We start from the raw sequence: 15,198 nt of genomic DNA on the forward strand, positions 1-15,198 counted from the left end.
AGGAGTTCTGCTCTTTTGGGATCAAAAGCTCTTGGGGAAAACTGAACAACTAAATCCTAACACAGTATTCACAATAATGTGATAAAAAGCTCTTAAAGTATGCTTGCTTGAAAAGTTGTATCTCCTGTACACAATGCCATACAAGATGAAGTCCTGTACAATATTACTTTCTAATTCAAAATGAATTAGAATCTGCACAGCAAACAACTGAGGTTAATTCAACTCCATCAGGCTAAGCAGTACTGTTGCAACGATTCTTTCATTCATTATTTTTTTCCTTAATTAATTAAAAATGCAACAATAATGAAACATGGACAATAAAAGGCACCATCTCTGGACAAAATTGTTCTCACAACTTTATTATTGCCTCAACCAGTTCAATTTCTTCTTCTTCAAAAGCAGAAAGCTAAGAAAGCACTCACCCACTTCCCAGCCATCTCATCCTCACCCCCTCCCAGCAACTCTCAGAGAACAACCTCCCTAGAGAATAAAATGACATACAACTAAAAACACTGAAATCATAAAAGTGATAATCTGGAAATTTCTCCTGAAAGTAGCTGCTAATTTAAGGATCTAAAGTATGATAAGCTCTGAGGAGAACATTAACCTGGAAAGTGAGTCACTCGCACAGCAGTGGCTCCACTACCTCCTCGCTGCACCCTGGCCACGATGCTGCTGCTCAAGTTTATGTGACGTGAGAACCGTAGGAATGTGAGGTAAAAACTAATTAATTCCATCTCAGTTGCAGACGTGTGTGTCACAATGATAAACATGTGAGAGATTAGACAGTCATACTGCAATATTACTATATTAAGAAACTGAATTCCTTAAAACTAGACTTTTAGAACTAGTCCTTTTAATTCATCACAATTTCTTTTCAATATTTTGAAATTAGTATTAACGCAAGCCAGATTATCAAACAACATACACCATATTAGAAGGCCATGCTTAGCTCAATCATTCACTTAACATTACTAAAACAGTAGTAGAAAGGAATATTTGTCTGTTCTTTGATGTTATTAATATGACCAATTTACCTCATCTCCCTACAGAAAGCAGAGGTATTTCCATTGAATCATTTCTCAGAGCACATAGAAAAAGTAAAAAATACTAAACACTTCAGTCACACACAGTAGTCTGCGCTGGAGACTGCAGTATACAGGCAACTGCATTTGACATCATCATAAATGAAACTATGTGTTAAATCTTTCCTTACATTTTAATTCTTCCTTTCCTTCCTTCCTGAGCCAGTGTTTTCCCACGGTCAGTACTGTGCTGCACTCTCAAGAATAAGATTGGTTTGTGATCACAAAGAACAAATCAGGTATTTAAACAGGAAAACGCATGCTAAATTCCATAGGATTAAGTGAACACACTCTGAAAACACATTTGAAGATACTTTACATTTCTTGTGGTTTTAATTATCTGGTTTTGTAAAGTAAAATGATGCCTTTATTCAGGCAATTCTGTATCACTGCAAAAATCAATATATGCTCAAAAATTGCCTTCAAAATACACTGCAAACAGTACAAAGATTTCACTTGTGTCAGTGACAGAAAGTTCTGCTAACTTCAGAAATTATGGTAACTCCTGTACATGACAGAGGCCATAGAATTGTATCTAATTATCTCTTTATGAAGCTTAATAACCTGCTTTTGATTAATGCCCATTTCATGTTGGGCCAAACTGCATTTTCCAAAGAACCTTTGTCTGAAGACATCAGCAGATTATAAAGGCCATAGAAAATCAGTTAGCTGCTAATTAACATACTTACTGATAATTCATGTAATTCATTTTGTTAGGCTTTATTTTTGAGGCATGACCCATGTAATACACATTGCTAATATTTATAGTATGTCTCCTATCCAGTTTTGTGCTGTGTGAAGGTATTTAAACTATCTCCTTTTTAAGTTTAACACTAAATCTCTTACTGTAAGGGATTCTGCAGGTTTGGAATCATGCACCTGTTTTATAAACCTGTTTCAATTTCCCAGAGTTCTTTCTGAAAAGCGTACATCAGATCTGAATTCATGTTGTGGTCCCACGACTCCCACATTGAGTGTTAATTCCACCACTTACTCCTACTCATCAATCCCCTGTTCATACCTCCAAGGCCGGCACTTTTTTGCCACAGCATTAAATTAATAGTTTATGACAAGCTGGTTGCACACTGTGACTAACAGACTTAGCAGACTCACCATTTTCAAGGATGTAGTTCCTCCATTCTGCAGCTATAGGCTACTTTTTCCCTGCAAAATCTGTACATTTATTTCTTAATACAACCAAGCTTATTTTGTTTGAATGGCTGCAACTTAGCACATGACCACAACTCCTAGATAACTGCCATTGCCATTACTTGCAATCCTCCGTTGTCCCGTATGTAAATATATCATCAAGGATTTGTATTTACCTTTCTAAGTACTGCTACTACATTAGCATTCCTCCAGTTTCTTCAAACTTCTTTAGCATGCCACAACATGTTTTAAAAATTAACCAAGCCATAGAACCCCACAACCAGATAATTTTTTTAGGACAAGTTAGATAGCTTCACAGGCCTACCTGTGAAGATTTCTGCTTGATTCTGTTGATTATAAATCGCACATCAACTTTCAGAGCTAAGTTCTATTTAACAATTCTTCAAAACATTTACTGACTGCTAGCTATTTCCTCCTTTTTTTTTATGCCCTTCCCTTCCCCCCTCCCCACATACCCCTGCTGTATTTTGCTTTGTGGAGCCAGTAAAGATGCTAAACTGCCAGTGACTAAAAAGCCATTAAAGTTTTGACATGGTTTGTTTGTTAAAGAGTGTATTAAGTATTTGCTGGAACTAAATTTGCTGGAACTTAATCAGGTTTATGGCTTTCATTTTACCTCTGAATTCAGGGACTCCCTAATATTGATAGCCTCATATTTTTACTGTTTCTCTCCTCTCACACCTCTTTACCTCGAGCGTTGTTCTCCAGTGAGCAGCACTGTCAGCTTTCCCACTTCTGTGAAAAGGTTGACTGGCACATTGGACTGACAGGCCCTTTCAAAGAGGAGCTCCAGAAACTTCCTATTCTTTTCTATCACTTGAATTCTATTCAGTTTTTACACTCTAAAATAGGGAAGATGTGATTTTGTTTAAAGCTCATTTACATCATTCTTTGAGCATATAGCGTGATGCTCTTGGTGCCTCGCTCATATGTGGGTGCCAAAGAGTGCCAAAACAGATGAAGGACATGAGGGTTCCCAGTGTAAAAGCAGTAAGTCTGTACGATATCTCATAAATTTTTGTCAACATTCCATCCATCAACTCTTCACCTTCCCTATATTTGTGGAAAGCCTCTGAGTGCCTTCAGCAAGGCCATCTTTCTAGAGCTGCCACCAAGCTGCTTCTACAACTCGCCTCCTAATCCTACGCAAATAGGTCTAAGATCCAATTTTACTCTCAACAGAGTTAAAACTTGTTTCACATTCTCACCACCTTTTGCATACTATTTAAATTTTTTGACTGCTCAGATCCTTTTAACCTGTCATCTAAATTATCTTCTTGTTTCACTGTTGTAATCACAACACTCATCCAGGCCTTCAAGCTTTCACTGTGCCTCTGCAGCAGACACCTGTGCTTTGTTTTTATGGCTGTTTGTAGTTCAGACCAGCCCTATCTAGAAAATAAAACCACTTAAGTTCATCCTAACCATTTACTGGTTGTGTTTAACTGGTACTATGTACCATTTGGTTTCTAACCCAAATATTCTTCCTCCTTCTCTCTGCCTTTCCCTGCCTCATGTTACCCTTTTTCATAATGAAAAATCCCTACAAGGTAAGAAAGTACCGATATAGACTAAGACTTACCTCATTTAGCTTTCCTCTAACATATACGTAACCCTCAATTCCTTTTCCCTTTTGTCTGGATGAGCTTCAGATAGTAAAGGCTCTTAGACCCTCCATACCAGAAATCTGAACCCAGCTTCTACCTAACTGAGCATGACATGCGTCCCAGTTGCCTTTTTTCCTCTCCTTTTTCCATCTGTCTAGTCTAAGAATATTTTTTGTTGGCATCCAAAATTGAAAGAAACCAAAATACTTTGGCAGTGTCAATAACAGATCCTTACTTTACTCCAAGAATTCTAAATAAGAAAAAACATTTGTAATAAAACCAACAAAAAACAGAGAGCTAACACCATGTTACTTGCTTGAGTTTGCTTCCAACTTCAGCTTAAGTAAACCAAAGAATTACGTACTTTACTATTAAAAGGAAGACTAATCTTTAAACCACAATATTACAACCAGCATGTATAGTTTAGAGGTAGACAGAGGATAAAAGCAGTTTATGAAAGTGAATGTTTCTGGAGCAAAAGAGGAATATACTATAGTTTCTATTGTGATACACAGAACAGGCAGAACAGAACTGTTGTATATGTTTTAAGTGCTCATCAGATACACAAATCATGACAAAATAAGAGGATAAAAGACATGTTTTATTCCACTTTGACACAGTCACATAGGTCTAGTCATAGACAAGAGATGACAGGGAGAATTATGGAGGAGAGTAAATTAAAGGTACTGCAAAATCCCTAATATCACCTTCAAGTCTGACATTTTCTGCACCACGAGCTGGGGAAGCAACAGCTGCACTGCTGTGCAGCCACCCATCCTTCTCCATCAGCATCACAGCTGCATCCAGCTCTGAGAAAACAAACATTCATTCACCATAAATAGCTAACTTTCCACAATAATACACAAGTTTAACCAAGTAGAAAGTAGCTTTGCTCTTATGTTAATTTGTGGGTATATACTATGTTTTAGTTTTAATAGGCATGTCATAGATTGGGGATAGAAAGGAAATACGAGTATCGTATCCTCTGCCAAGCAAGAACTTAGTTCCATATACCAGAGCTTCAGCATCCACAGAAAAAAAGGCATGAAAACATAACTGAAGATTAGTTGTCTCAGTTAAAAACCTAAGTGATCCCATGACACAAATTACCAATTGCTTTAAAAAGTCAGACATTATATTATGAAAAAAAATAACCTTATCTTCTTTAGAAGATGCTCTAAGAATTCCAATATGATTTATATTATTGACATGAGGAATCCAGTTAGGTTACAATGGCAACAGAAGTCAAAATAAATTACTTGGTACTGAGACCCAGAATATTCACATCATATTTATAACAGAAATCAAGAGGGAATTTGTCCTAAATCAGCACATCTTAACTAAAAGGAAAGGAAACAGTTAATCCACTTAATCAGCCAAACCCATAGAAAAGATGTCACTAGTTCACATAAGCAAAGTATTTGCATTTTTCTTTGCCTACAGGAATACTCTCACTCCAGAAAAGATTCAGCCATCCCTGGAAAGTGAGAAGTAACTGTAGTGGAGAAAAATATTATGTGATAATCAGAGCAATCAGAGGACTCTGCAGTCAGGAACAATCTTTTCTGGATGCAGGGCTGCAACCTTTGTCACTATGCAGAGTGCAAATCACCAGTAATCATGCCAGGCACCTAGTGAACTCATTCTTCTGCTTCTCCAAATTTATAAAGTTTTCTGAATTAATGAAGTCACCTGTTTCTGAGGAAATTGGGTACTTTTGTTTATCACACCACTGAAACTGGTCAACAGAATTGCTTATTACTTGCCTCCAGACTATGAAATTGTGCTATTTAAACACAAAAGTTTCCAAACTAAGGTGAAAACACATAAAAGCAAGCTAATAATGATGTATTATCGGGTTAAAAATAATAATAGAGAATGCTTAAACTAAGACAGTTATTTCACTATTCCTGAATAATAGGTATTTTGGAGGTCAGATTCCTGTAAATACTCAGGAAAAATAGCTCTACATTACCACATTTCATTATCAAAAAGTATCCATTATCCTCATTATATTGCAAATCTTATACACTGCAGTACTGTCTTAGTACGCCATTAGTTCTTCTGTAAATTTAGACATCAGTAGACTCATACACCCTAAAACCAACAGAGCTTCCATGCAGCAAATGGACAACAGACAGCCCACATATCCATCAGTTTCCTGCTATCTTTCAAAACACATGCACTGAGAATTAGATCTCTGTGCCAAGTATTTTTTTCTCTCAGACAAAATAATTAACACAATTATTATAGCTGACTACAGATTTTTCCTAGATAAAGGCCAACTTTTATATATTTTTTCAAATACATGCATGTACAAGCATGTGGATCTTAGGCACAAAGTAGCTTTCCTGTAGAAAGACTGTTTTTCCCAACTCCACAATGATTCAGATACGTCAGGAGGAGAAGGAAGCTGCACTAGACAGAATTTGCCTCGAGACTGGCTGATGCAAGCCAAGAATTGTAGCCAGAAAGGTGGGTGTCTGAGTTGGGGCTAGGAAAGGGAAGGAAATGTGCTCATCTGCAAGTTACTTAGGGGCAAGTGGGGGTTTTAGGACCATTCCCCTGCCCTCCTACTTTTTGATACTTTTTTATTTGTAAAATAAAAAGTTCAATTTCTTACAAGCATCTTTCTAGATATTCAGCAATTACTTTCAATAAATATCTCCATCAATGCAGATCCTCTCTCAAAACTGAGGATAAATATTGCTTGGATTACTTCTTTACTTCAATAAAATTCCAAAGACACATAGAATTGAAGGTAAGCCTTTTGCTAAGCAAGCTAAAACTAAAATGTGTAAATAATGCCAGTTTATTCTTCAAGCTGTAGAAAAACAGCTCAAGATGGAGTCATGGGTACAAGGTTGGGGTGTTAGTTTATATCACATAATTAAATTTTGAAACACAACAGAAATCAGATACAAGCATGCAGAGGAGTTCCTCTTTTGATTTGTGTATACTATGATTACAAGAGCAGTATCTAAACCCAAAGATTACTCATTTTTTACCAGGGCTTGCTTGGCAGGAAACCACACACGACCTCCAGCCTTACCAGGCTGGCCAGACGCCAGACATGAATTGAATGGCTGAAAAATGCAGCAATGAACTGAAGCTACTTCCAGAAAACTCTGACACATTGTAAGATAAATGGATTGTCCCACAGCTTTCATACGTTTTTGGTAGCACTGAATGTTTTGGGTTTCCATATGTCCAGGTAACATCTCCCTATGGACCAGACCTATATTGAAACCTACCAATAGAACAGCTCTAGTCTAATCAAAGAGAATGAGAACTGTGGAAAACCAAAGCAAGTCACAAAGGGGCACAATGCAATAATCAGTGCTAAAAGTTCCCTGATTCAGCAGCACGTCTTAAATGGCACCAAAGACTCCAAAACTCATGAAAATATTCTTCCATGCTTCCTTTTCTGTTGTGTTGGAAATTCAGCCGCTGATTAGCTGGAAAATGTCTTTGTAAGACCTTCCACACTCTAAAGGTAAGGTGTTCAAAAAGTCACTTCCTATCATACTGCTTTGTCCTCTTATTTTGCTATTTAGCTTACTTCACTTGCAATTCCTTCCCATGACTCTTTAAGAGAAGTTTCTTACCTATAATTCCACAATCCATGGTGGTATTCAGATAACAACAAAGACTAACTGCTCTCACACTGTGTATGTGACAGGTTTCTCGTAAGACAGCCAGTCTGAAGCATTTTCAGTACAGTGGTGACACTTGGCTCTGCCTCCTTCCTCATTTTGTTCACCTCTCTCCTGTTGCCATAACAGTGACTTCAACAGAGGGAGGGATGAAGCAGGATGCCTATGGCAGTTAAGGAAGTTTTATCAGCTCTTTTAACTGAACATCCAGGTGACACGTTTGTTGAGGAACCTCTTAGTCTCCTAGCTGATTTATTCTAAAGGCAGGAATTAGGAAAACAGATTTTCCTACCTCAGCGTAGTTAGGTCAACATTTTCTTCCATGCCTCTTATATTCCAGCCTTGGATGTCTGCAAGTGCAATTTATATATGCATATAGTTTTGTGTTGTTTTTTTTGTTTGGTTGGTTGGTTGGGGTTTTTTACACATCTGGAGGGGGCTCAGGGTTGGACTCAGCTGCACTGTGGATAGGAGGTTGTGGAGATGGATCCAAGAGGTTGTGCAGCACACAGGCAGCACCAGGCTGTGCTAGAGGCCGGGGAAACAGAAGAAGTGAACACAGTCCTCAGTGAATTTACATCTGTTACAGAACAACAGAAACACACTCGGCTCAGTTGGATAACCAAACCTGCCACACATCATGCATCTTCTTGCTTTCAGATTCCCACTAACCTGATCTCTGAGGCTCTCTCTTGGCCCCAATCAAATAGCCTTAAGATGAGACTGCAATCCTAGCCATGCTAGTCCCACCGCTAGTAGTTCTCCATGATACCTCTGTAAGCACTCCTTCAGTCTCCCTGTTGGTTCAGTACATTGCAAGTACAGCGAGGAAGGAAAGAAGGGGTACTAACATAATTCACCTTGCATTGTTTAAGTGCAACTTTCAAGAGAAGAAAACGGAAAATAAAAAAGAAGAGCAAACAGGACAAAGACTTCCAGAAGCTAACGGAAAAAAAAGAATACTTTTTCTTTTTTTTCTGACCAAACGAAAACTGCTGACAGACTAGGAGCAAAACAGGAAGAAGAATCATATTTCCTAACTCGCATATCAGACTTTCGGAAAGTTCTTCACTTCCCCTCCAAGACCTTCTCCTCTATCCTTGTCACCAGTGAAGGGAACAGAGCACCCTGTGTGAGGAAACACCTAATTCAGTGAAATGCACTCTCATCCATAGGAAGCTGAAAAGCTAAACAGCTTCAGGTCTTCATTCTATGTACACTCCTGTGTGCTGGGTGAAAGCGTCTACTTTCAACCAACAGAGGTTGGCCACAGCACAGCTGGCACGTAGCAAAGATACGTCAGTGACTTCCATGTCTGGGATTAATGGCTTTTAGCATGCCAAATTGGCCTTCTTACAGTATTATGTGCCCTTGCATGTCTGTGTGCAGAAGGTAGAGAATTAAAGAGATGAAGGATTGCTACAGGAGATCAGAGATTTTTAATAGTGCCTGGCCTTAAGGACTGACCCTTTCTCCTGAACTTCCCATTCCTTCTTTAAATTCCGATTTTCATTCTAAGTCTATTCATATTCCCCTTACCTACACCTCTGGTGCATGTGTGTGCACATGTGCAAGTATTTACTTTGAACATTTCTACAGGCTCTAAATTTCATATACTGAAAAAGGACAAGCACTGGTGATGATACTAAGGTAATTCTCACACCAACTGCAAAGATTTGACACACATCATTTGAAAAGAAGTAAAAGTCAGGAGATGTTCACTACATTATGACAACTAAATTTCCTTTCAGATAACTGTGCAGCAAGTTGGCTGTAGCAAGTAGACTACTCACAGGTATTACAATGGCAAGACAATGTACATTGTGTATACAAAGCATGGACCAAAATTATTCCATACCTCCAAGAAAACAGGTACCTTGTAGGAACTCAAAGTTTTCCAAGCAGAGGGTGGTTTTCTGACAGGCAACTGAGACCCTATACATACCCACCATTACCTAAGGAAAAGCTTCACCTTTACTAGCAATAGCTCAAGCAACTTTTACTTTGTACAGCACCCATCCTACTCAGAGCCATTAGGTGGAAAAAGCTGTGACAGATCATGTAGAATTGCAGGAACTATTCTTGCAGCAAGGTGAAATATAAACTACCTTAAATTTTACATGGCAAAGAGCAATCATCCTGCTCTTCCTCTTACATCTAATATTGGTGCACCTATTTTCTAACAGCCTGTGTGTTCTGCTCAGCTGTTAACAATAGCTTTGTAAGCAAGTGTTGCAAGCCCTTCTGGCTTGTTGATATGCCTATGTAGCTGCTTTTCTTTCCATTTCCCCTACATGTGCCAGGTTACAGAAACACTTCCAAGCAGCAGATTCAGAAATAGAAGGAGTTCAAGGCCAGGTTTCACACCTGCAACCTTGCAGCTCTGAGCTGTTACAACCCTGAAGACCAGTCTCATTATAAATCCAAGGCTTCCTCAACATCTAGGTTTTACGTTCAGTAACTCCAAATAAAGTTTATGGTTTTCTACTTATTTGTTTGGGGCAGGAAGGGATGGGAGGAGAAGGGAGAAGGAATACTCCCTGGAAGCTATGCAACCATTACATGTATCACATTTTATTTAAGTGATTTAATTGAATGCCATGGTAGTTCATGCAAATTAATTCATCACTCAGTTTAAGACACTATCTCACTCCAATTTCCACAAAAATAAAATCAAAAAGACTTACTCCTATCCAACACTAAGACACCATCATACTTTGGCTTCCTTAAGTACTACAGGGGGTAATACAAGTTAGCACAAAGTTTTAAAGGGTTAAGCAGCAGTTCTGATTTGTTTTTATTTTAGAGTTCTGCACAACATTTTGTTTTCTAAAGCACTATAATATTTCGTTTACAGCAGAAAGCTATCACAAACACCCAACACGCCTCCTGAGTTCCTCAGTATGGGGATAGAAGACAAATGCCTTAAAAACAAAACAAAAAAGCCCTCCGTTTGAAACCAGTGTACTGTGTCCATGTATATGCTGATGAGAAAGTTTGACACCTAGGGTGTATTCAAACAGAATAAGGCATCAGCAAGCACTGCAGCTTAAGAAGTGTATTTTGGTTTGTTTAGAAAACAAGTTATTATGTAGTTGGATAAGTTGCCAAGCAAGACACATTTCTTGACTCCAGGTGTGATTTCTGAAACTCATGCTGACTTTGTTCATCTCGGACTGCATTATACCGCCTGCCTTAAAGAGGACTTTTCTTGCCATGTTGCTCTAATAGCTCTGCAAAATAGCTTAATAATCTCTGGTACAGAAAATGATTAAACAAAACAAAACAAAAAACTGTTTTGCTAAGGGAAAATTATATAAAAATTAAAATAAAATTTGGAGGGAACAAAAGCGTAACTCCGCATTGCCCTCAAGAAGAAATATAAACAGAGCTCTCTGATATATCCTCACTGTCCAAATGGAAAATAAAGACCCAATTACACTTTTAGAAGAACAGAATAAACAACTTCCTGTTCTAGGTAAGAGTCCTTTTCTCTCTCTGCACAGAGAGAGGAAGAATGCAAAGTCGTTTGTACATAGATGAGACTGTTAGCCACAGGAGTTTCTGCAATGCTACTTAATTCATCCTAAAATTCATACAGGTAATAGAAGGAAAAGAAAATACACCCAAATCCCGTGTCTTCATTTTAGAAGCCAAGAAAACTCTGGAAATGATCCCAACGTAAATCTGAGATAAATGTGCATTTTGCTGAAACAAGAACTTCAGGCTTAGGCCACTTACAAAAGCAGCTCAGAGTTCCCCATTAAGTCTGGTTCTACTTGAGACACTGAGATGTTGAAAAACTTCAGAGTGAAAATTTAGTAACTGGCTTACCACAGAGGAAAGAAGTTGAGAGAAAAACAGTATCAGCTGTGACTTAAGTTTCCCTTTCAGGAAATGAAGATCCTTACAGTAGTAAATATAATACCTGAATTGTTTGCAAATAGCTTTAATCACCTAATTGCCACATACAAGGAACATCTATGCACTATCAGAGGCAAGTACAGCTAATTACTAGAAGGCAAAATAAAGATTTTTATCAAACGTAGTGTGTGTTCTTCAACTACTACATCCATCAATATTTATGTCACAGCCCTTTCTGGGTGGTTGCTGCATATATTTTGTGTGCAGTCAAGAAGCTTCCCAAGAGCAAACGTGCTTTTAAAAAGAAAAGCTGGCCCAAACCCTGCATTTCCAATTCAAGCAGTGGATTCTGAAGCCTGTTAAGTCCCTGGAGCAGCTGATAGTTAAAGACTTGTTTCCGCTTTTCTAACAATTTCCTGGTTTGCATAACAATCCTAAAAGAAAAACACTGAAGAAGTTTTCCAGCACAGAGAGATTTTTTGTCTGCAACATACTTCTAGTTTCAAGGCATAGAAAATATTTATATTTAATTACAATAACCTTAGAGATATATTTGTCTGCAAATATATTTACATATAAATATGTATCAGCTACTTAGTTTAAAACAAGATTATGATAATTTTGCCATATCCAGGAAATACAAAACACTGGCTTATGCCTGGTGCTTAACTCATGCCATTGTGAATAACGAGGGGGGAGGGAAGGGGTTTAATGTTTAATTTCCTGCTAAAAACACACACAGGATAAAATCTTCCAGAAAGCAGTTATAAAACAAGCATTTGTTAGCCAAGAAACTAGGTAAAATATGGAACGAAGCCCAGGCTCACTTTTATTCCTTCCCACCCACCCTTCCAAAGAACAAAGTAACCCAAGGCCATGGCGCCTACTTAGAGGCACTGAGCTATAGTGAGGGACTAGATAATTAATCAGTCTGGCTAATTAAAGCATCCTGTATTCATTGGTGCAGTTCCTCAGGTGCTCAAGGTACTGTACTGCCATGTATACTGTGCACCTGCCAACCAACCATTGTACCAGCTACTGACAACCTGCCTGACATAACTATCTGGCTAAACGCAAATAAAATAAACATCAGCACGTAGTCATGACCTACCACCAGCCAGTTTCTAGCAACAACAGATTGAGAATACTGCTATCTTTAGTATCAGAGGATATGTTTTTTAGAAGTTACAAGGGGAAATATTATTTTCAGATGCCACTGAAACTCAGTGCCATCCATCCTGGAATTATGTCTTCAACTGCAGCAATTCAGCCTTCATCACAGTTCTACCATGATAATAAAATATTAGGTTATTCTGCAATTTACCACGCTAGAACTCTCAGACAAGTACTGAATTTTTGTATTATGTATAACAATTACAGCCTTTAGCAATCCCAGTTCTGCTCTTTGTTGAGATGTCCAAATTAGACAAAAATACAGACTGTATTTAGGAGAAATTTTACATTTATATAAGGTTTTAACAGTAACACTGTATTTTTGGATAAATAAAAACAATCCACCAAACATTTTCTGTCTGCTGTGTTATGGTCAAAGTCAGGTCTTCAGTGCACACTTTGCAGTATGGAATTGGAGAAGTTGTGGTACTTCTTGTGACCTGCTGGGATTCACATTCAAAATTAGATGTAAACAGCTCTATGAGTTGCTTCAATTTTGTTTTGTTTTTCAAATGAGGATAAATTTATTATTCCAGATCTAGCTCAAGAGCCTTCTCAGCTTTGGTAGCATATTATTCCAATTAGCAGAGCTTAACTTTTTTAAGTAGATGCACCTTAAATACCTTCTAGTCAAGGCATTTAGTTTCAATTTTGATGCAAGAAAAGAAAGGCACAGAGATTATGTATCTCTCTGGTGAATTACATCTGATGGCAGGCATGCTGAATTTCTTGTAAATTCTTTGTAAAACTGGCTTTAAGACAATAAACAGTCCTGAGTTTATTTCTCAAACCTGCACTTACAGCTGTTGTAGGTATTATATTTGTGCTCTTTCCTTAAGAAATCAACCACCGTTGACCACTGATTTAATGACAGTTCATCAGCAAATCTCATATTACTCCATGAGGCCAAAATCTTCCTGTTTATTTTCACTTGCTGATAACTGAGGTTTGGACCCTGATCCCATGATTCTTCATGTGAAAAGACAATTGACTAACAACATTAGGAGGGAGAAAGGGAATAGGGTGGAGAAAATGTCTAACACAGAATGAGCCCTGACTTGCCTTCTCTGTACTATATGTACCCCCAAGCGATGACATTTCAAGGAAAATTATTATGTTTCTGGCCAACAGTCAGAGTATATAAGATGTTATACACCCTTTCCCTCACTGTATTTTGCTACTGTACACTTCATAGAAAAGCAAGGGGTTTTTTGCTTTGCTTTTCAACAGTAAGGCAAATGTACAAGTTTTTACTGCTAGTTACATCAAGGTATTAAAGATTCAACTGAAGTAGTAGTATTCTCCAGTGCACTGGTGACCTGAGCCTTTAATCCAGATGAATTTAACTGTAGAGTGCATTAGCTCTTCTCATTAAAGTTTTGCTTTAATTTTAGTTCTTTCTCCATTTATCTTATGGTTGCGAGATCTTGAGCAGAGGTCAAAGACATTTCCACACTGAAACAGGAGCTGCTTCTTTTTTAGAGGGGAAAATCATACTTCAGATGGTTTGTCCTACTTTTAAATGTATGTCACAAGACAGTGCTCTCTATCCTCTGCTTTCTCAACTTTTCTTGCTTCTTTCCACGTTCCAAAGCAATTAAACAAGCATGCAGGTGCATGTACACACATATACAAATGAAACATGAAATGAAAACACTTACTGATGATAGGACACACAACCCATCTGCTACAAAGACCAAAATTATCACTAACATCTTACCATCATCCAGCTCAAGACAGAGATTGTACACAGCCAGAGGCCTCTTGATACGTTGTCCTTGTCTTCTTGATTGCCTTGGTGGGGCATTTGGAGGAGATACTGACATAGAGATTGGCTCAGGGAAAGTGGCATCAGGCAGGGTTTTGAAAATCTGCAATCAAGAACACAAAGGGCATTACTTATTTATCACAAAGAGTAACCTGTGTAATATGCAACTGCAAACCATTATCAAACAACATTTGTTTTGGATTTCATTCAAAGAAGGCAGGAGCCAAAAATCCATTCCTTCAAGTTTGGGAATATGCTGTGGGTCTTTAATGAGTGCTTTTAAAATAAATAAATAAATAAATAAATAAATAGAGTATTAAAATAAGCATGAGCACTGTCTACACATTAACCAAGCTGCAAATCAGCTAATCCAAAGAGAAAATATTTGCAGCCATGCTTGCCAGCTAGGATGGAGAGGAAGGGGGAAGGAGGGGGATACTAACACTATGAACCAGAAACCAAAAAGTTTTACAGCTTTAGCTAGGACCTATAATTTTGCCAGAATACTCATTTTAATTTTCAAAACTTGTAATATTTTTATAATATTGGCCATTTTAATTCAAACAACAACAAAAAAACCCCAAACAAACATGCCCACACACAAAAAAATACTCCTGAAAAGAGCAAGGGAAAATTTTTGAGAGGTTTTTAGTCACAGATACAATAGTAACATACCACATGAGAATTTTTTCTAGTTCTTATTGCATATTGCGTCACATTTGTATTAAATGATGATATTCACAAAGATGCATATAAAACAATTGCACTTCTTGTCATCATTTTATCTTTTGAGTCATGATCATTAGCCTTACTCCATACAAAATGCCATGTCATTTCTCTCTGGCTTAACCAGCAATGGAGATTTGTTCAACCTG

At 37.8% G+C, this 15,198-nt stretch overlaps 1 protein-coding gene across 2 annotated transcripts in view; it reads right to left on the bottom strand.

Annotated features, from left to right (window-relative positions):
- Window positions 1-15,198, bottom strand: part of ARHGAP10 (Rho GTPase activating protein 10) — a 149,056-nt gene that overhangs the window by 25,658 nt on the left and 108,200 nt on the right. Inside the window, exons 19-20 of one of the 2 annotated variants that reach the window (XM_071808001.1) lie at window positions 14,276-14,426; window positions 4,570-4,671 (exon numbers count right to left, since the gene is read on the bottom strand). In XM_071808001.1, coding sequence (XP_071664102.1) covers window positions 4,570-4,671; window positions 14,276-14,426 — 253 coding nt within the window. The remainder of the gene's footprint in view (window positions 1-4,569; window positions 4,672-14,275; window positions 14,427-15,198) is intronic. The other variant, XM_065837626.2, reaches the window with a different exon arrangement.

The sequence above is a fragment of the Patagioenas fasciata genome, chromosome 4 (genome assembly GCF_037038585.1).
Source record: "Patagioenas fasciata isolate bPatFas1 chromosome 4, bPatFas1.hap1, whole genome shotgun sequence".
Lineage (NCBI taxonomy): Eukaryota > Metazoa > Chordata > Aves > Columbiformes > Columbidae > Patagioenas > Patagioenas fasciata.